This window comes from Ranitomeya imitator, chromosome 2 (assembly GCF_032444005.1).
Source record: "Ranitomeya imitator isolate aRanImi1 chromosome 2, aRanImi1.pri, whole genome shotgun sequence".
Lineage (NCBI taxonomy): Eukaryota > Metazoa > Chordata > Amphibia > Anura > Dendrobatidae > Ranitomeya > Ranitomeya imitator.
In genome coordinates, this window is record NC_091283.1 from 484,542,745 (window position 1) to 484,564,844 (window position 22,100).

Genomic DNA, 22,100 nt, shown 5'->3' on the forward strand with positions numbered 1-22,100 from the left:
AGCAACGGAGCAGAATACGAACATGCGTTCACCATAGTTTAGATCAGGTTTCTCAGTGTGTATTGTGACGCAATGACCCCTGTTACAGCTAGGGGGCGCTATGTGTGCGCTTCAGGATGCGCTTGGATTATGGTGAATTAGGGACTGGCATTATTGTAAATGGCTGGTATGTGTCGCCGAGGTTCTCTGCGCTGTAAGCCTAAAATGATATGGTTATGCTGGGACATATAGTTCCACAAGTGTTTGTTGTGTTTACTTATAAGGGGGGCTTATAGGGTTAGTCAAAGAGTTGGGCGGAAATTGACTAACCACACATGCACCGCTCATCCATGGGGGGTGGTTACAACCATATAATGTGACTGAGGTCTGGTCACATGGTCAGAGTGTATGGACCTGAATTGTCTGTGTTGTAGGTCCTGAAAGAGATCAGGTCTGTGTTGGAAGCTCCGGCGAGTGGAGACTTCCTGGAAGCACCTGGTGAGACCATGTACCTGCAGAGTCTGGGATGGCTTTTGTTTTGGCGAAGCCAGGACTGACAAGGAGACAGCTTGTGGGTCGGAGCTCCTGAGAGGTAATCCTGGTTGTGTGGAAAGAACTATGTGCACTGACAAAGGACAGTTACTGAATTGCGCGGTCACCCGGTGACTGGAGAGAGACAGGCTTGACTAGTGAATGCTTTGTAAAGCCATACGTGATGAAGTAACAGACTATGTGTAAGCCAGTGTGATATGCAACCTGGCTTACAGAGTGGTTTATTACGTTTCAATAAACCGTATGGTTTTGTGTGAAACAAACGTGCCTGACTACGTTAATCTGCTGCCAAGTGAGTGTCTCCCAACACAAACAGTAGGCGCAGCGCCACAGTATGTAATGATACAGCACTGATCTCCTGGTCTAACCTCTTGCATGGTTAGAAAGTGCAGCTGAGTTTACCTGTGTCACATTACAAACCCTTCTATCAGCTTTCCTCCTCTCATAGTACTGTCTGCTCTATTGTATTGTTGCTTACTGCCTGTCCAGAGATGTGTCACACAATATTCTGCACAACAGATATAAGTGCAGTGGGAGCAGAGGTGGGTGTCATTCCATCTATAGCAAAGTGAGTACAGTGTGAGAGGAGGGGCAGTACATTGGAGCGGACAGTGCTATGAGAGGAGGAGAGCTGATAGAAGGGTTTGTATTGTGACAACGCTAAGCTCAGCTGTGCTACGCCACAGGGATCTTATTTGAGATGTGTTGGCTATTTGTGTTGTAATCTCTGATCCTGAGAACTGGGGAGCTGCATTCGGTTGATCTTTGGTGCTCCTATTAGATTGAGTGGTGAAGCCATGTGCATGATCAATTTCCAATTCCTGAAAGGGACACTGTCACCTGAATTTGGAGGGAACAATCTTCAGCCATGGAGGCGGGGTTTTGGGGTTTTTGATTCACCCTTTCCTTAGCCGCTGGCTGCATGCTGGCTGCAATATTGGATTGAAGTTCATTCTCTGTCCTCAGAAGTACATGCCTGCACAAGGTGCAATCTTGCCTTGCGCAGGCGTGTACTATGGAGGACAGAGAATGAACTGCAATCCACTATTGCAGCCAGCATGCAGCCAGCGGGTAAGGAAAGGGTGAATCAAAAAACCCCAAACCCCGCCTCCATGGCTGAAGATTGTTCCCTCCAAATTCAGGTGACAGTGTCCCTTTAAGCTGGGGCTTGGGGCATGGCCGTCGGACTCTCAGTGACTGGAAAATGATCCCTTATCCTGGAGACAGGGGATAACAGGGAAGTTCTCAAGTTTAAAAGTTAACTCAATAGGTACCAGATACTTTTATTACTAATATCTCTGCAACGGGGAGGCGAAACTAAAAAAGAACTAAACAGTTTATTCCATTCTGCAGCCGCTATTACATTGTGCGTCCAATTCAACAAGAAGAATTGGGAGAACATGCCACCATAAGTGGTCATACAGTGTTTTTTTATATTAAAAAAAAACATTTAAATGAAGCATTCGTTGGGTTTATTCATTGTACAGAAAATAGTAGGCTTCAGTTGAATTGCTTATTTACAGAGCTGCAGATAATGATAAAAGTGATTTCTACGTATTTTTCATTTCTACAGGGTATAAATACGTGATCCTTGACATCCCACTTCTGTTTGAATCCAGGACCCTGACGCGCTACATGAAACACACTGTGCTTGTTTACTGGTAAGAGTTACAAGACGGTGATTATATAGATACATGCACATCATGTTGCCTCAATGAGATCACTGGCAGACTCCATAGATTGGCAATGAGCCTGACAGATCCCAGTGACTTAGATCTGCTGTCCATGGCCGCCTTTCTTTTATGTAGAAATCACTATTCTTCCATATTCCGTTTCCTGCCCTAGAGCTGATGCTGTCTGATACGTAAGTATGGCATCAGATTATACATTTGTAATAAAATAAAGGGTTATTCCATATATAGGATAAGTGATAAATATATATCATATGAATATCTATGAAAAAATATAAGACCCGGTACATTTTTGATGACCTAATATTAAAATGTCACATAATAACCATATAATAATAATATTTGTTTATATAGCGCCAAAATATTCCGCAGCGCTTTACAGTTTAACAGTTTCATACACAACAGTCATAAGTAACAATGTTAACAATAATACAATCATTAAAGCAAAATAGGACGACCCTGCTCGTGAGAGCTTACAATCTACAATGGGGGGGGATATAAAGGACAGGTGTGTATTTACAATGATGGTGCAGCCATCTTGAGGGGGTGGGGGAAAGATAAAGGCCGCATGAGCTAGTCACCACCCAGTATGTGGTGCTGTTGGGTGATTTGGAGTTTGATGGAGGGTTATTCTCAGATAAAATGACTTTGATTAGGGAACGTGATAGGCCGCTCTGAACAAATGTGTTTTGAGGGAGCGCCTAAAACTGTGCAAGTTGTGGATGGCCGGAAGCGCTAGTTAAATGCCGCTGTCAGCGTTTGACAGCAGCATTTAACTAGTTAATAGCGGCGGGTGGATCGCGACTCCACCCGCCGCTATTGCGAGCACATGTCAGCTGTACAAAACAGCTGACATGTCTCGGCTTTGATGCGGGCAAAGTATGAGAACTGATTAGGCTAGGAGGGAATGAGGGAATCGGACTTGTAAGCCTAAAGTATCTAGAATAATACAACCTATTCCATTTGTGGGAGTACATTAGATCAATACAGCGCGATCAATAACGTGAGAACAGAAAGGGCCCCGCTCACTGAGACTTTTATTAGCTTTATTTTCTTTCAACTTTCAATTCTGAAAGTATAAAAGTATGATTAGTGGGGATCCTGGAGTCAGACCCCCAACAATCATTCATCGTGGGGGTCCCAAAGCCCTGTGTGAATGGAGTAGCAGCGTGCATGTGCGACTAATGCTGCCATAGACCGACAGAATTTAACAGTGCTGTGGAAACACAAATTGCTGCTCCATTGACACAGGACGTTGGTGCCCACATTTTCAGTCTACCCTGATCATTCATGTATTACTCAGCCTGTGGATAGGTGATAAATGTTGTTTAATCAGACAAAATACTGATTTTTCCCAGTATAAACTGAATTTTGTAGCCCCGAGCATTATACTCTATATGAAACTTTTCTTTAGGACGCCTGACATCATTTGTTCACTTGTAATATATGCAGAGCGGAAGGTCTGGTGCAGTTTACTAGCTACAATTAGATACCTTAATTACCTTAATTGATTGCTCCCCCATGGGAAATGCTAACTTTTCATTACAGAGAAACTTGTCTATTGGCTTCGCCTCTCAGATCCAATATCCAAGGTGTAGGCAGTGAATGAGCGATCATTACATAGTTCTATCTGATAACTTTAAGTCCAAGAGCTGAATATAGTTCTTAAGAAGATCTGATATCGATCTGACCAGTGATTCTCACTATTAAGGCTGCGGTCATAAAGAAGGTTAATATTCAAAGCTTATGAACATTGTATTACAGACACGGAGTGGGACATAAGTCGTCTGCAGCTCTCAATGGTTGTTTCGGGTCTTCCAGTGTTTTCCATTTAGCCCATGATATCTTTAGGCATCGGGCTATGATGAGATGTAAAATTGTTGTGTGCCATACAGATTAGATGGCGGTATGCCAAACTGCTTAGCAGATCGTTCGGCTGACGGGCATCACGTCCGTGTCTCCTGTACACAGGAGCATTTGGCCTGGTGCTCATGTGTTCTCTATCAGAAAGTCGCCAACAGATATCATAGCCGGCCGTCTCATCTGTGGGAGAATAAGGGGATTAACAGTCCAAAATCTGACATGCCCAGTCATCATCTCCCCCAACAGTGCGTTGTCCTGTGCCCCAAGAAAGCTTACCAAGCCCATCTATTTCGTTGGGCTTGGCCAGCATTAGCCTAAAGGTACCTTCACACATAACGATATTGTTAACGATATCGTTGCTATTTGTGACGTAGCAACGATATCGTTAATGAAATCGTTATGTGTGACAGCGACCAACGATCAGGCCCCTGCTGGGAGATCGTTGGTCGCTGAAGAAAGTCCAGAACTTTATTTCGTCGCTGGACTCTTCCTGACATCGCTGGATCGGCGTGTGTGACACCGATCCAGCGATGTCTTCACTGGTAACCAGGGTAAACATCGGGTAACTAAGCGCAGGGCCGCGCTTAGTAACCCGATGTTTACCCTGGTTACCATGCTAAAAGTAAAAAAAAACAAACACTAGATACTTACCTACCGCTGTCTGTCCTCCAGCGCTGCGCTCTGCACTCCTCCTGTACTGGCTGTGAGCCGGAAAGCAGAGCGGTGACGTCACCGCTCTGCTTTCCGGCTCACAGACAGTACAGGAGGAGAGCAGAGAAGCAGAGCGCAGCGCTGGAGGACAGACGGCTGTAGGTAAGTATCTAGTGTTTGTTTGTTTTTTACTTTTAGCATGGTATCCAGGGTAAACATCGGGTTACTAAGCGCGGCCCTGCGCTTAGTCACCCGATGTTTACCCTGGTTACCGGCATCGTTGGTCGCTGGAGAGCGGTCTGTGTGACAGCTCTCCAGCGACCAAACAGCGACGCTGCAGCGATCCGAATCGTTGTCGGTATCGCTGCAGCGTCGCTTAATGTGAAGGGGCCTTAAAGGTACTGTCACACTAGACGATATCGCTAGCGATCCGTGACGTTGCAGCGTCCTCGCTAGCGATATCGTCCAGTGTGACAGGCAGCAGCGATCAGGCCCCTGCTGGGAGATCGCTGGTCGGGGAAGAAAGTCCAGAACTTTATTTCGTCGCTGGACTCCCCGTAGACATCGCTGAATCGGCGTGTGTGACACCGATTCAGCGATGTCTTTGCTGGTAACCAGGGTAAACATCGGGTAACTAAGCGCAGGGCCGCGCTTAGTAACCCGATGTTTACCCTGGTTACCATCCTAAAAGTAAAAAAACAAACACTACATACTTACCTACCGCTGTCTGTCCTCCAGCGCTGTGCTCTGCACTCCTCCTGCTCTGGCTGTGAGCGTCGGTCAGCCGGAAAGCAGAGCGGTGATGTCACCGCTCTGCTTTCTGGCTGCCCGGCGCTCACAGCCAGACCAGAGAAGCAGAGCGCCGAGGACAGACAGCGGAAGGTAAGTATGTAGCGTTTGTTTTTTTACTTTTTAGGATGGTAACCAGGGTAAACATCGGGTTACTAAGCGCGGCCCTGCGCTTAGTTACCCGATGTTTACCCTGGTTACCGGGGACCTCGGGATCGTTGGTCGCTGGAGAGCTGTCTGTGTGACAGCTCTCCAGCGACCAAACAGCGACGCTGCAGCGATCCGGATCGTTGTCGGTATCGCTGCAGCGTCGCTATGTGTGACGGTACCTTTATGTGTATGGGGTCTTAAGTTTATGCAGTTTAGTACAATTTCTTAGATAAGATAATTAATGCTCCTAACATAATCAACTCGCCACATGTGGAGGGGTTAAAGGATCTCGCCTTGAGATGGTGGTTCCCTAGTATGCGGGAAATCCCAGAGAGTTCTGCTTGTTCACTTGTGCCAATATAAGTTTTTCTGTTTTGGTGTCTCTTCCAAATATTAACTTTAATTATTCATGTTCTTGGTCCTACATTAATCACTGCAAGCTTGTCACTAATAAAAATGGCTAAAAAGAAAAACTTATCAAAGCAATACGAGCGGATTGATTTGTGAGGATGTTTGGCTCGTTAGGAGTCTGTGACTGGAAATGGCAATCGCAAGCAGCAGCCAATGATTATGTCTAATGGATTTCTCTCTAGTTGAGGAGAATTTCAAGCAGTCTGGGGAGTTTATTGTCTCGTCCTCTTATTTGTGGCATCTTAATTTAAGAAATGTTCAAAAAGCTTTCCCTCCAAAATGAAAAAAAATATATATTCGTGAATATTGCCCTTCTGGGAAGCTGAGACTTCCCCATTTACTGGTTTAACCTGTCTGTTGCTGGCACACCTTTTTAAAAATGTGCAAAGCGAATACCATTGAGCATGGAGAATATACCAACAGGGTTGTCATCTCACTGCTTCTAAATAGTTAATTTGGTTGACAAAAGACAAAATGCCCAAGTTCAACTGGGTCCTTCTGTGCTCAGAAGCTAAGATAAGGCAACGACAAGTAGATACACCAAAGTCACTGTCAGGCCAGTAACTCACACGCCTTACCAGTGCTGTCATACTCGCTGCGTTTAGCGCTCTGCTCCACCCAGTTTCAGACCATCGTGCTGAACTAAACGGCCTCTTGCAGCTCCCCCAGCACTGATGCATCTTCATGTTGCTGGAGAGTCTCCACCTGGCTATAGGGAGGCACAGCCAGACTCTGCAGGAATTTAACCTGCTGTGTCCTGTAGAGTGTTGTTAATATCCGCATTTATTTTCTCAGGCGTATTTGGCGCGCATGTAAAATTGCAGCATGCTGCAATTGGCGCAGAGACTCGCCAATGCAAGCCTATGGGTGCGAAGAAAAAAAATCACACAGCACTTGGACCATGCAAGTGCTGCCGATTTTTACGCACCGGTGTCCTTTTGAAAAGCCAACAATTCATCTGTCATGTATAGTAAAATTGCAGCGTGACAGGTTTGAATAGAGTAGATAGAATAGATATATATACATAGAATTCATAGATATATAGATGTCAGTGACACGTGTGTATGTATGTATGTATGTGTGTGTGATATATGTATATATATATATACTAGATGGTGGCCCGATTCTAACACATCGGGTATTCTAGAATATGCATGTCCACGTAGTATATTGCCCAGCCACGTAGTATATTGCCCAGTGATGTAGTATATTGCCCAGCCACGTCGTATATTGCCCAGTCATGTAGTATATTGCCCAGCCACGTAGAATATTGCCCAGTCACGTAGTATATTGCCCAGCGAAGTAGTATATTGCCCAGCGACGTAGTATATTGCCCAGCCACGTAGTATATTGCACAGCCACGTAGTATATTGCCCAGTCACGTAGTATACAGCACAGAGCCACGTAGTATATTGCCCAGTTACGTAGTATATTGCCCAGCCCTCGCAGTATATTGGCCAGTCACGTAGTATATTGCCCAGTCACGTAGTATGTTGCCCAGTCACGTAGTATATTGCCCAGTTACGTAGTATATTGCCCAGCCCACGCAGTATATTGGCCAGCCACGTAGTATATTGGCCAGCCACGTAGTATATTGCCCAGCCACGTAGTATATTGCCCAGTCACGTAGTATATTGCCCAGTCAAGTAGTATATTGCCCAGCCCACGCAGTATATTGGCCAGCCACGTAGTATATTGCCCAGTCACGTAGTATATTGACCAGCCACGTAGTATATTGCCCAGTCACGTAGTATATTGCCCAGTCAAGTAGTATATTGCCCAGCCCACGCAGTATATTGCCCAGTCACGCAGTATATTGACCAGCCACGTAGTATATTGCCCAGTCACGTAGTATGTTGCCCAGTCACGTAGTATATTGCCCAGCCCACGCAGTATATTGCCCAGTCACGTAGTATATTGGCCAGCCACGTAGTATATTGCCCAGTCACGTAGTATATTGCCCAGCGACGTAGCATATTGCCCAGCCACGTAGTATATTGCCCAGTCACGTAGTATATAGCAGAGCCACGAAGTATATTGCCCAGTCACGTATTACCCAGCCACGTAGTATATAGCAGAGCCATGTAGTATATTGCCCAGTCATGTAGTATATTGCCCAGTCACGTAGTATATTGGCCAGCACAGAGCCACGTAGTATAGAGACTTAAAAAAAAACAAAAAAAACATATACTCACCTATAGTCCGTTGAAGTCCTGCTATACTTACCGTCCGCCACCTTTCTCGCTCCTCTCCACACTCCCGGGATCGCTCCATTGCAAGCGGCAGCGTGCGGTCCCGTCCCAGGGCTGGTGTGAGCAGGACCTATGATGACGTCGCGACTGTTGTTGTACAAGCCGTCGCTGATTGGTTGCGGCAGCCATGACAGGCAGCTGCCGAGACCAATCAGCGAATGAATAACCGTGACAGAAGGACAGACAGACAGACAGACGGAAGTACCCCTTAGACAATTATATATATTCTGGCAGTTCGCCTCGCTCTTCCCACTTGCCCTGTAGCGGTGGCAAGTGGGGTGATGGTTGGGGGGTTGATGTCACCTTTGTGTTGCCAGGTGATATCAAGTCCCGAGGTTAATAATGGAGAGGCATCAATAAGACACCCCCATTACTAACCCCATAGTCATATCATATAAAAACACACCCCTTTCTGCCAGCTGACAGAATAGTACGTCAGCCGGCAGATCCCCTGCTTTGAGGTTGGCCCCAGCGGTGAGCCCACCTCAAAGCCGCGACATGTCAGCTGTTTTGTACAGCTGACATGTGCGCGCAATGAGCGCGAGCGGAATCGCAATCCGCCCGCGCCCATTAACTAGTTAAATGCCGCCGTCAAGCGCTGACAGCGGCATTTAACTAGCGCGCGTGGCCGGAACTGCTCGCACCGCTGACCCCCGTCACATGATCGGGGGTCAGCAGTGCATTGCCATAACAACCAGAGGTCTCCTTGAACCCTCTATGGTTGTTGATGGCCGATTGCTTTGAGCGCCACCCTGTGGTCGGAGTTCAAAGTACACCTGCATTCCTGCTACATAGAGGGGATCTGAGGCAGAGGCGATCGTGAAGTGCATGCTTCTAGCCTCCTATGGAGGCTATTGAAGAATGCCAAAATTAAAAAAAAAAAAAAAAAAAAGAGTGTTTAAAAAATATTAAAAAAAATAAAAAATATATAAAAGTTCAAATTAGCCCCCTTTCGCCCCAATCAAAATAAAACAATTAAAAAAAAATCAAAATACACATATTTGGTATCACCGCATTCAGAATCGCCCGATCTATCAATAAAAACAAAGGATTAACCTGACCGCTAAATGCCGTAGCGAGAAAAAAAAATCAAAACGCCAAAATTACGTTTTTTTGGTCGCCGCGACATTGCATTAAAATGCAATTGCGGGCGATCAAAAGAACGTATCTATACCAAAATGGTATCATTAGTAACGCCAGCTAGGCACGCAAAAAATAAGCCCTCACCTGACCCCAGATCACGAAAATTGGAGACGCTACGGGTATCGGAATATCATGCAAATTTTTTTTTTTTTAGCAAACTTTGGAATTTTTTTTCACCACTTAGATAAAAAAAATAACCTAGACATGTTCGGTGTCTATGAACTCGTAATGACCTGGAGAATCATAATGATAGGTCAGTTTTAGCATTTAGTGAACCTAGCAAAAAAGCCAATCAAAAAACAAGTGTGAGATTGCACTTTTTTTGCAGTTTCATCATACTTGGAATTTTTTTCCCGTTTTCTGTTACATGGCATGGTAAAACCAATGGTATTGTTCAAAAGTACATCTCGTCCCGCAAAAAATAAGCCCTCACATGGCCATATTGACGGAAAAATAAAAACGTTATGGCTCTGGGAAGGAGGGGAGTGAAAAACGAAAATGAAAAAAACGGAAAAAGCTCCGGGGGTGAAGGGGTTAATTGAAAGAATGACACAGATTCCTTTTAATAAAACTTAAGTAAACCATACTTACGACCTTGCCCATTCCACAGATGCAATTGTCTTGTGCAAAAGAGTTTAAAAAAACAAACAACAATATTCGTGTGCATCAAATAGTTGATATCCAGCGCCTCTTTGGACGAATGATCCCAGGAAATCCAAAGTTTCTTAAAACATCTATTTATTTCTTCATATTAAAAACAGGTAACAAAAAGGTTAGGCAGTTTGGATACACTCATGATTTAAAAAAAGGCATAGAAACCAACATGTTTCGACTTGAACAGTTTTTTTAATCACGGAGTTGCATCTGTATGTCTGCTTGGAAGGCTTAGGCTATGTGCACATGCTGCGGATTACTCTGCAGATTTTTCCGGACTGGTTTTGGTAAATTCGCAGGTAATCCACACTGTGGATCTCCTGCGGAATTACCGTGGATTTACCGCATTTTTTTTGCGGTTTTTGTGTGGATTTCACATGTGGTTTTATACCTGCGGATTCCTATTATGAAGCAGGTGTAAACTGCTGCAGAATCCGCACAAAGAATTGACATGCTGCGGAATAAACAACGCCACGTTTCCGCACGTTTTTTTTCCGCAGCATGTGCACTGCGGATTTTGTTTTCCATAAGTTTACATGGTACTGTAAACGCATGGAAAACTGCTGAGAATCTTCAGCGGTCAATCCGCTGCGGATCCGCAGCGTGTGCACATACCCTTGTAAACAAGTCCCACCACTTTCCAGTCGAATTGAATTCCTTATCATCTGTGTTTCATTAGTCCCTGTCCTCATTAGTTTAGGCAATCCTCTTAAGGTACCGTCACACTAAGCGACGCTGCAGCGATACCGACAACGATGTCGATCGCTGCAGCGTCGCTGTTTGGTCGCTGGAGAGCTGTCACAGAGACAGCTCTCCAGCGACCAACGATGCCGGTTCCCTGGTAACCATGGTAAACATCGGGTTACTAAGCGCAGGGCCGCGCTTATAGTAACCCGATGTTTACCCTGGTTACCAGCGTAAAAGTAAAAAAACAAACACTACATACTTACCTTCCGCTGTCCTTCGGCGCTCTGCTTTCCTCTGCACTGTGTAAGCACAGCGGCCGGAAAGCACAGCGGTGACGTAACCGCTGTGCTCTGCTTTCCGGCCGCTGTGCTCACAGTGCACAGAAGCAGAGCGCCGGGGAGAGACAGCGGTAGGTAAGTATCTAGTGTTTGTTTTTTTAACTTTTACGCTGGTAACCATGGTAAACATCGGGTTACTAAGCGCAGGGCCGCGCTTATAGTAACCCGATGTTTACCCTGGTTACCAGCGTAAAAGTAAAAAAACAAACACTACATACTTACCTTCCGCTGTCCTCCGGCGCTCTGCTTTCCTCTGCACTGTGTAAGCACAGCGGCCGGAAAGCACAGCGGTGACGTAACCGCTGTGCTCTGCTTTCCGGCCGCTGTGCTCACAGTGCAGAGAAGCAGAGCGCCGGGGAGAGACAGCGGTAGGTAAGTATGTAGTGTTTGTTTTTTTAACTTTTACGCTGGTAACCAGGGTAAACATCGGGTTACTAAGCGTGGCCCTGCGCTTAGTAACCCGATGTTTACCCTAGTTACCAGTGAAGACATCGCTGAATCGGTGTCACACACGCCGATTCAGCGGGAGAGCCAGCGACGAAATAAAGTTCTGGCCTTCTAGCCCCGACCAACGACATCACAGCAGGATTCTGATCGCTGCTGCCTGTCAAACTGAACGATCTCGCTAGCCAGGACGCTGCAACGTCACGGATCGCTAGCGATATCGTTCAGTGTGACGGTACCTTTATTCTTTTACACCAGTTTCATGCTATAAATGGATCACCTCTGTACAACATATAGAAACAGAATCATTAACATTCACAACATGAATTAAAAATGTATAAATCTGTACCCTCTATTTCTCGTTTTTTTTTTTTCCCCATTTCTTAACCACTAGGGAATGAGGAACACATATTCAAGCATCCACATTTACCTCCTTTAGAGTTTGATATCACAAATACTCTGTAGATATATGCAATGTTTCAATGCTATTTGCTATTGCATTCATTATATCATACATATCATGTATCCACTTGTCTATCACGATCAGATACATGCAATTTCATATAGCAAAACTGACCCTTTTAATTTCATTTAGCCATTTAGCTCAGAGTAGCAAATGTGAACGTGATCCTAGCATTTCTATGTATTTATCCACCTATGACTTTCAAACACATACTGATGATATAGAATACCCCACATTTTTAATTTTTTTTAGCTCAGCATGGCAAATATGAACATGATCCTAGTGTTTCCTCTGAGTGATTATATTCTTAATCATATTGCAATACCATATCCCGTTCAGTCAGTTTACCATTACTTACAGAGTATTTGTGATCTCAAACGCTAAAGGAGGTAAATGTGGATGCTTGAATATGTGTTCCTTATTCCCTAGTGGTTAAGAAATGGGGAAAAAATGAGAAATAGAGGGTACAGATTTATACATTTTTCATTCATGTTGTGAATGTTAATGATTCTGTTTCTATATGTTGTATTTATAGCATGCAACTGGTGTAAAAGAATAAGAGGATTGCCTAAACTCATGAGGACAGGGACTAATGAAACACAGATGATAAGGAATTCAATTGGACTGGAAAGGGGTGGTTCCTTTTACCTGGAAGAAAACAGGGGAAAAAAACTCAAACTTGTACTTCTTTATAAGGCCTCTTTCACACTTCTGTTTTTTACAATCAGTCACAATCTACCAAAATGTTGAAAAGATGGATCCTGTGCAGATTGTAAAAAACTGATGCACTGGGTCCATTTTTTTGACGGATCTGTCGAGGCTATGTGCACACGTGTATACGTCTTCGCCGTGTTTTTCCGCTGCAAAAACGCATACACAACACAACCCAGATTAAAAATAATAAAACAAATAAAAAATTGTGATATTCTTACCTTCCGGCATCCCCCGCAGCCTTCCTGATGCTCCCAGCAGCTGCCATTCCCAGTAATGCCTTGCTAGGCAATGAACTGTGATGACGTAGCGGTCTCACGAGACCGCTACGTCATTGGGTCATTTCGCAAGGCATTACTTGGAACGGGAGCTGCCGGCAGCATCGCGAGCATCGGGAAGGCTGCAGAGGACAGCATAGGCAGCATCAATAGTAAAAAGAGCGAGCGAGAATTTCCTTGACGGGAAATTCTTCCGCACATGCTCAGTTTCAAAAGACGTCATCCTTCGCTGGATTCCTGCTTTTGACAGTCAGCGACGAATCCAGCGTCCATAGGCTTCCATTATAGCCAACGACGGACAGCACAGGATCCGTCGCTGAGCGATTTTCCGACGTACAAAAAATACGTTACTCTGTAACGACGGACAGCAATTTTACGACGGATCCAGTGCACGACAGATGAAACGGAAGGCCATCCGTCACAATCCGTCGCTAATACAGGTCTATGAGAAAAAACCTATCCAGCAGAAACATTTGCTGGATCCGTTTTTTTTTCACAAAACGATGCATTGTGATGGAAAAAGAAAGACGGAAGTGTGAAAGAGGCCTAAGACTTCCAAACAGACATACATATGCAACTCCGTGATTAAGACGTGTTCAGGTCGAAACATGAGTGTATCCTAACTGACTGACCTTTTTGTTACCTGTTTTTAATATGAAGAAATAAATAGATGTTTTATGAAACCTTGGATTTCCTGGAATCATTCGTCCAAAGAGGCGCTGGATATTAACTATTTGATGCACACCAACTTTCACCCAGTGGATCCGTGCTGCCTGGAGGACACATTAATCAGAGGAGGAGGTGAGCTGACAATCTCATTTTATACAAACAACAATATTTCTCGCCTTTCCGCAGAGAAGATGATAATCCATTTGTCCTACGATGGGTCTAGCTCTGCTACATCTAGATGGCAGGTTGCATGATGCGACCATACAGCCTGTCATCCAGCAGAGACACTGAGCACCGTCTGCTCAGTGTCTCCCTGTGAACTTCTATTACCTGTCTGAGGGCACCATGAGAGTGAGAAAGTTCTCCTGCTCGCGGTGCCCTCAGACAGGTCCTGCGATGAACTCACTTCACCTAACTGACGTCAGCGGGAACGTGGTGAATTGCCGGCTATATATATAGAAATATATATATCGGTGCCCAGTGTGAACCTGCCAATGCATTCTTCTGCCTGTGGATGTTGTTCCTAATGTCATCCCGATAACCCTGCAAATGTATCACTTGTCTGGCAGATCAGGAGACCAGCACAATTTGCTCTGTTCTGGGCAGTGGAAACATTTCTCTTTCTGATCAAAATTTGCAAGGCTATCTTTCCTTTTCTGGTAGACTGGCCGTAAATGTGGGCAACTCTATGACTGCTACCACATGGATGGACACCTAGTTATGTAGTGATACCACACTTCTTTGTATAACAGATGCAGCAGAAAAACATTGTGTAGATTATTCTACTTTTCGGAAGCAAATGCACTCCATGGAATAAATTAGGAGGCCTATAAGAAGAAAAAAATAGCGTGAAGTTGCAGACCAAAACCTGAGGAGCTTTAATGAGAATATTCCACTCATAAGTCTTGTCTGATTTTGTGATGTAGACTAGTGATGAGCGAGTATACTCTTTGCTCGGGTGGTCTCCGAGTATTTGTAACTGCTCGGAGATTTAGTTTTTGTTGACGCAGCTGCATGATTTACAGCTGATAGACAGCTTGAATACATGCGAGGGTTCCCTAGCAACCAGGCAACCCCCACATGTTATTGAGCCTGTCTAGTAGCTGTAAATCAAGCAGCTGCATCAACAAAAACGAAATCTCCGAGCACTTACAAATACTCGGAGACCACCCGGGCAACGAGTGCACTCACTCCTCACTAATGTAGACATTAGGCCCCAATTCATCAAGACTGATGTTGTTCATGCTGGTCTTGATGAGGGGACATGCTGAAGTCAGATACAGGAGAATTTTTTTTTTTTTTTTTAAATTTGATGCAAATTCATTTTGTCTCCATTTGATTCACTCATATCCAGTCTCCGTGGGCCTGCCAGAATTCAGGACGGTACTTGTTATTGTCAGAATTTCTCAGTAGTGCGGCCTAAAGCCTGTGACTTAAAGAGTTTTTCCAGCAATCTCCTCTTTTGTGATCGTCGAGGGTCCCAGGGGTCAGGCCACCATTGAGTAGACACTTATCACCTATTTATTTTGGCATAAAAGTAATATATCAAAAGCCCAAAGACAATGTAACCTGAATACCTGTACTTGTATTGCATACTGGGTGGTTTTCCCGACAACGCCGGACCTGACATGCGTGTTATTGAATCTCTCTGTAGTGTAGCCCAGCCTAGAAGAAAGGATCAAAAAGTTTTACATTTATAAAAGTATTTTTTTTTCTCTTATTTTAAGCCCAAATGTTATTGACTCTCTTGCAGTGACCCACAGACTCAGGTTGACAGATTGCTCCGGAGAAGCGGTCTCTCCCGGGAGGAGGTCCAGAAACGTTTAGCCGCTCAGCTTCCCATTGATAGCAAATTGCCACTAGCTGATCATGTCATCGATAACTCCGGTGACCGGGAGAGTACGCGGCGGCAAGTCCTGCAACTCCACCATCGACTGGAGTCTTCACTAGGATACCTTCCAACTCGCATTGCTGCCGTGACTGTAGGTGCTGGGCTGGTGGCGCTGATGTGGAGCCTGTTAAGGCGGTTATGGCAGTGAACGCCAGCCAAGTGCAGAATGATATACTGACTGTGATACATAGATTTTAGTCTTTTCCTCTTGTAAATGCCTTTACTTGGATTTTAGCTGATTTTAGAAATGTATTTCTAGATAAACTCTAATGTGGAAGCCATTGAGATGACTACTCTGCATCCATTGGCATAACCCCTGCAGCCCAAATTCTGCATCAGAAATTTTATTGCACCCTCTGCTGGCTGTATTGTGGAAATGCAGAGAAGAATTTGCTATGTAAGTCACTACACAGAGAGTTACATTATATATTTTTTTATTACATAGCTAATAAACATTAAAGCGACTTACAGGGTGAATGAGATGGGTGGATACCATCTGTTCTTCAGCTGTAGCTTTCAGTCTTCCTGCTAATGCAAAAGCGGCTTATTTTTTCAGTAACACACATCCAGTATTTCATTCTTATGGATTGTTTTTTAAATAGAGTGGAATTAATTGAAGTCTTTTATTTGGCTGGGACTATGCTTTTAATGGCGGGAGCGGACTGCCATATTTGATCTATGGTTCATTGATTAAAATAAATTATAGATAATGTGTCTTTTTTTTATAATACTGATGTCATTTTTCATGTAAATAGCTGATGTACTGTATTCACAGTAATTTAGGCTAGGACTACACAGCGATACTGGCCACACCACTTGAAGATGGCAGCGCTGTATTGCAATATTGGGGCTACACAGTGACTTTGGTAAGGACAAGCGGCCAAAGATTGCTCTGTGCCGCTGCTTCATTGCAGTATAGTGTAGGTCAGATCCAACTCTGGCTGTTCCAGCGTGCGGTGGACCGAGACAGCCACAGGCCTTAAACATTGGCCAACGGGGCACCATGCCCTCACCCGTCCGTCATCCATCCGCTGGCGCCCTCTGTCACTGCTATCTGCATCCTCAGGATCGGGACCACCAGCTCCATCTTCCAACAATCAGCATGTGGGACGAAATTACATCATTTCATCGCGTTGTTGCTGAGACTCAGGATACAGGAGCAGTGCATCGGGGGAATGAGAGCGAGGGGAGTATGTGATGTTTTGGTATGTATATATGAGGCTATGTGGGGCTCACACTGTATACTGTATATGGAGGATGTGTGGGGGCTCACACAGCATATAGGGGGTAGTGTGTGGACTAATATGGCATATAGGGGCTGTATGTGGGCTAATGTCATATAGGGGCTGTGTGTGGGCTAATATTGCATATAGGGGGCAGTGTGTGGACTAATATGGCATATAGGGGGCAGTGTGTGGACTAATATGGCATATAGGGGGCAGTGTGTGGGCTAGTATGGCATATAGGGGGCTATGTGTGGACTAATATGGCATATAGGGGCTGTGTGTGGGCTAATATGGCATATAGGGGGCAGTGTGTGGGCTAATATGGCATATAGGGGGCTATGTGTGGACTAATATGGCATATAGGGGCTGTGTGTGGGCTAATATGGCATATAGGGGGCTATGTGTGGGCTAGTATGGCATATAGGGGGCTATGTGTGGACTAATATGGCATATAGGGGCTGTGTGTGGGCTAATATGGCATATAGGGGGCAGTGTGTGGGCTAATATGGCATATAGGGGGCTATGTGTGGACTAATATGGCATATAGGGGCTGTGTGTGGGCTAGTATGGCATATAGGGGGCAGTGTGTGGGCTAATATGGCATATAGGGGCTGTGTGTGGGCTAATATGGCATATAGGGGGCTATGTGTGGGCTAATATGGCATATAGGGGCTGTGTGTGGGCTAGTATGGCATATAGGGGGCAGTGTGTGGGCTAATATGGCATATAGGGGGCTATGTGTGGGCTAATATGGCATATAGGGGCTGTGTGTGGGCTCATACGGTATATAGAGGGATGTCAGCATTCTTTGATGCGTTTTTGATGCGTTTTTTGTGCAGATTTGTGCTCAAAAAACGCATCAAAAACGCACCTGCAGATTCTGCCAGGAGATGCAGATTTAGTGCAGAACTGCAGCAGATTTTTCTGCACCAAATCTGCATCGTGTGCACACAGCCTTAATTCTGCTCAGTATTAACCCCTTCTGCTGCAGCCCATTTTAATTTTTGTGTTTGTTTTTCGCTCCCCTTCTTCCCAGAGCCATAACTTTGTTATTTTTCCGCCAATATGACCATGTGAGAGCTTGTTTTTTGCGGAACGAGTTTTACTTTTGAACGTCACCATTGGTTTTACCATATCGCATACTGGAAAACGGGAAAAAAAATTGTAAGTGCGGTGAAATTGCAAAAAAAAAGTGCAATTCCACAACTGTGTTTTTTTTTTTTTTTACCATGTTCATCAAAAATTAAAACTGACCTGCCATTATGATTCTGCAGCTCATTACACCAATCATGTATCAAAAAAAAGTGCAGATACGATCTTTTGATCGCCCGTTACTGCATTTTAGTGCAAAACGTAATTCTGGCTTTTTGATTTTTTTTTTTTTTTGCTGCGCCGTTTACCAATCGGATTAATTATTTTTATATCTTGATAGCTCGGGAGATTCTGAATGCGGCGATACCAAATGTATATATATTTTTTTATTATTATTTTGAATGGGGTGATTTGAACTTTTTAATTTTTTTATATTTTTAATAATATACGGTATATTTTTAATGTTACACTTGCTTCAATAGCCTCCATGGGAGACTAGAAGCTTACATGATCTGATCGCTTGTGTTACATAGAGCAAGGCTTCAGCTCTGCTCTGAGTAGCAGAAATGCTTACTTGCTATGAACGCTGACCGCTGGGCTGCGCTCATAGCAATCCGGCAGTGACAACCACAGGGGTCTGCTACAGACCCCGGGTTGTCATGCCAACCCATCGGTTACCTGCGGTCATGTGACACGGGCACAGATGTGCGGGATTAGTGACTCGCTTCCTGCGCCATCACATTAAATGCCGCTGACATTGACCGCCTCGGGTGGATTGCGATTCCACCCACAGCTGTTAAGGGCACATGTTAGCTGTTCAAATCAGCCCACATCAAAGGGAGATATGTGACATGCGCTGTCCATGTATGGCGCATGTCGTGAAGGGGTTAAGTGATGCAATTAATGTAAATAGTTGTACTTAATATGTTAATATTGATCAGAATTAATTTCAGCCTATTGGTTTGGCCCTCCACAACAGTCATGGTCTCGCGTAGCGCCTCGGGAAAATTAATTAACCACCCCTGGTGTAGGTGAATGGGTTCATACTGTGACTGGCAAGGGTACTGCCACAAGCAAGCTGTAGAAAAAAAAAACCAAACAACTTTCTGTGACTTGCTTGTCATGCTATCTTGCAGGTTGCAACCCCATTATTCTATGATGTAGCAGGAACATACAATGATTTTTGGCTGCACGGTCTCAGAGTTATAATTATCTTTTTGTCAGTGGCCACACGATTATCCTCTTTAATTTAGGACCTATTCCACAACCTAACGGCTACCAGCTATAGACAGAAATACTCTAACGGGCCTCTAACATGGGCAGATCTCCTACCTGATCGGTCGTAATAACACGTTGATAGTTGCTCACTGACTGATGCAGACTCTATGGTGTTGAACAATTGTTATTCTGATGGTTCTGTCCTCATATACTTTGCATATTGTCAGAGATGCGCTGCTGACAATTTTTAGACATTTCTGTATTGGTTGTTTAATCGCTTTCACGTTCACTTGCGCCAATGATCGGGAATGATCGTTCTTAGGAAAGCACGTTCACCCAATTATCGGCTTATTGAAAAGGGCCTGGCTCCTAGAGAGTGCAGTTTGTCTCATTTGTCCAGTGCATGGCAGACGTCGTGTGGCTCTTGCCTTAGACCCATGGAATAATGTGCCTGATGTTGGTTAAGTGTAGTTCCCCACTGTGGCCAGCGGGTGGCAGCGCGGCATAGTTTGGCTTTTCAGTGCTTATTAGTGAAGAGGAGAGGTGTTTATCGACCTGGGAGAAGGGGCAGGGGGCGGATTTTATCAGATTGTTCTTTTCCTGATCAAATACGGATCAGCGGAAAGGAGGGAGACCACCCAATCTTCTGGCCGTCACAGCGCATCTCACTGTGGGTACGTGACCAGAGTGCAGAACGTGTAACCCAATAACCGCTGGGCGCGCAAGCCCTGGCACCGCTCACAGACAATGAGGACCAATTAGAAGTAGCAGGTCCATGTCTAGTCAGCGGCCATACACACCAGGCGGGATGGACGCACGCCGTCTCCTGCATTTTCCATCTGTCTCTCCAGGATCAGCACACGCAGTGTATAACAGGTCCCAGGATTTTCAGGCACAGATTGTCCAGCATTTAACGGGGAGTTTACCAAGATGTGCAATAAGGCTGCTATAATTCTTTGTTACAAATCTCATGTCTCACTTTTTTGTTTTTGTCTCAGGCTGACAGCAATATCGATTTCTTTTCGGCACCTAGGTGATGGAGAAGTGTACCCCTACTTTCCTCACTCCTGAACTACACTTCCCAGCATCCCTTGTTTTTTTCTGACATAAGCTGGATGAAGGCTCTGATCTGATCGGTTGATTGATTGTGTCTGCAATACAATCTAGGATTATGCAATCAGTGATGAGAACAGACGTGGAGAGTTATTTCCCTGTGATTAGCTGCTGTCAGGAGGGTGGAGGAGCCTCTGGGTGACCAGGTGACAGATAAAGCAACCTCCTGAGAGTTAAAATGATTGGCATTTGCTGTCAGACAAGTACTAACTACTGAAAAAAGAAAACGTCTAAGGGATGGTCACAAAATACTACCCCCATGGTGTCAGACATGGATTTATAGAGCGTCCCAATAAAAGCCTAGGATGACTGCTTCCTTACTAAGATAATGTGATGGACAATCTGCATATCACTTGATTGAAAAATGATGTTCCCTTACCTGCAGACACTAGTGTCTCTATTCCTTGTTGTCCACTGCCTGTTGTCAAGTGTAATTTTTGTCTGTCAGGCCAGTCCCACACGTCCAGATAATTCCGGTACCGGAATTATCCGTGTCCGTGTGCTTACCGTGAACATCAATGTGGCACACGTGCGGCAGCCGTGTGCCGCCCGTGTGCCAACTGGGTACCACACGGACCGTGCAGGAGACAGCGCTACAAGTAAGCGCTGTCCCCTGCATCTGGTGCTGAAGCCGCCAATCATATCTTCTTTCCAGCAGCGTTCGCTGGAGAGAAGATATGAAAAATCCTTTTTTTTTTAAATTTTTTTCGTGTTTAAAATAAAGATCCCTGTCCCAACCCCCCTCCCACCCCCTGTGCGCCCGCCCGCTGTTAATAAAATACTCACCCGGCTCCCTCGAAGCGTCCTCTCTGCGCCGCACCTTCTCCTGTATGAGCGGTCACGTGGTACCGCCCATTACAGTCATGAATATGCGTCTCCACCCCTATGGGCGGCACATCAGAAATCTAGGCATTCACTTTATGGCAGGCAATCCCTGGAGCAATGCCTTCTGGGAATTTTAGGATGTTCCAGCATATATAGTGCTGGCAGAATGCCGATTTAAGAAGAATTGCATTTTCAAAAAGAGTGGATATCCAGTTACAGATCATGAAGATTGGGATAGTTCTCGGACTCATTAGACTTGGGATGAGGGCTGCAAGACCATGCTTTTCTATTGTCAAACAACCCTTTCAGGCTACAGTAACTGTTCCCTTTAAATAATAATTTACGAACGGGCTGTTTCAGTACAGATAATGATGGTAGGATAAGAATTTTATTGCATCCAGTGGGGACAAGTTTTTGAATGCTTTCTCCCAAAACATACATTATCTCAGTCTTGACTTATAGTCCTATATACAAGTTATTATTTATGCAGCCAGTGTCTATGAATAGGTTCATGCAGTGTAGCTGTAATATGTGCCCATGGTATCACCACCGCCCTCCGCACTTCACAACCATAACAGCTTTCAATATTTAAAACGCTGCCATAGCCTTGTCATTAGCAATGCCAGGCTCCCCACGAATGCAGGACAAGAATCCTACATACAGATCCATGCCAGCCTTACACACGAGAAGACTGGCAATCACTATCTCATAGCCAGCATTGTGCATCACCCAGCGCCAGGCTGCTTTGTACCGCAAGAGACTGTCAGGTTTCAAAACCATTTCTGCTTTCCACACATACTATGTACGTGTATCTATCTATCTATCTATAAATATATTTTAGAATAGCATTGTTTCTGTGTCCAATTCTACCTAATCATAGCTTATAGTGCATAGTGTCAAATCGTCATATATATCATGGTTGGCAAAAGCTGGACCTTTAGGACCTGCACTGCCCCGCCATGTTATACACCAGTTTGAGCAACCCCATAAAATGAGTGGGGTATATAAAT

General features: G+C 44.7%; 1 protein-coding gene across 2 annotated transcripts in view; it reads left to right on the forward strand.

The window, feature by feature from the left end:
* Positions 1 to 16,338, forward strand: part of DCAKD (dephospho-CoA kinase domain containing) — a 34,166-nt gene extending 17,828 nt beyond the window's left edge. For both annotated transcript variants that reach the window (XM_069751381.1, XM_069751382.1), the window contains exons 4-5: positions 2,105 to 2,192; positions 15,479 to 16,338. In XM_069751381.1, coding sequence (XP_069607482.1) covers positions 2,105 to 2,192; positions 15,479 to 15,764 — 374 coding nt within the window. In that variant the 3' untranslated portion in view covers positions 15,765 to 16,338. The remainder of the gene's footprint in view (positions 1 to 2,104; positions 2,193 to 15,478) is intronic.
* Positions 16,339 to 22,100: the final 5,762 nt, after the last annotated feature.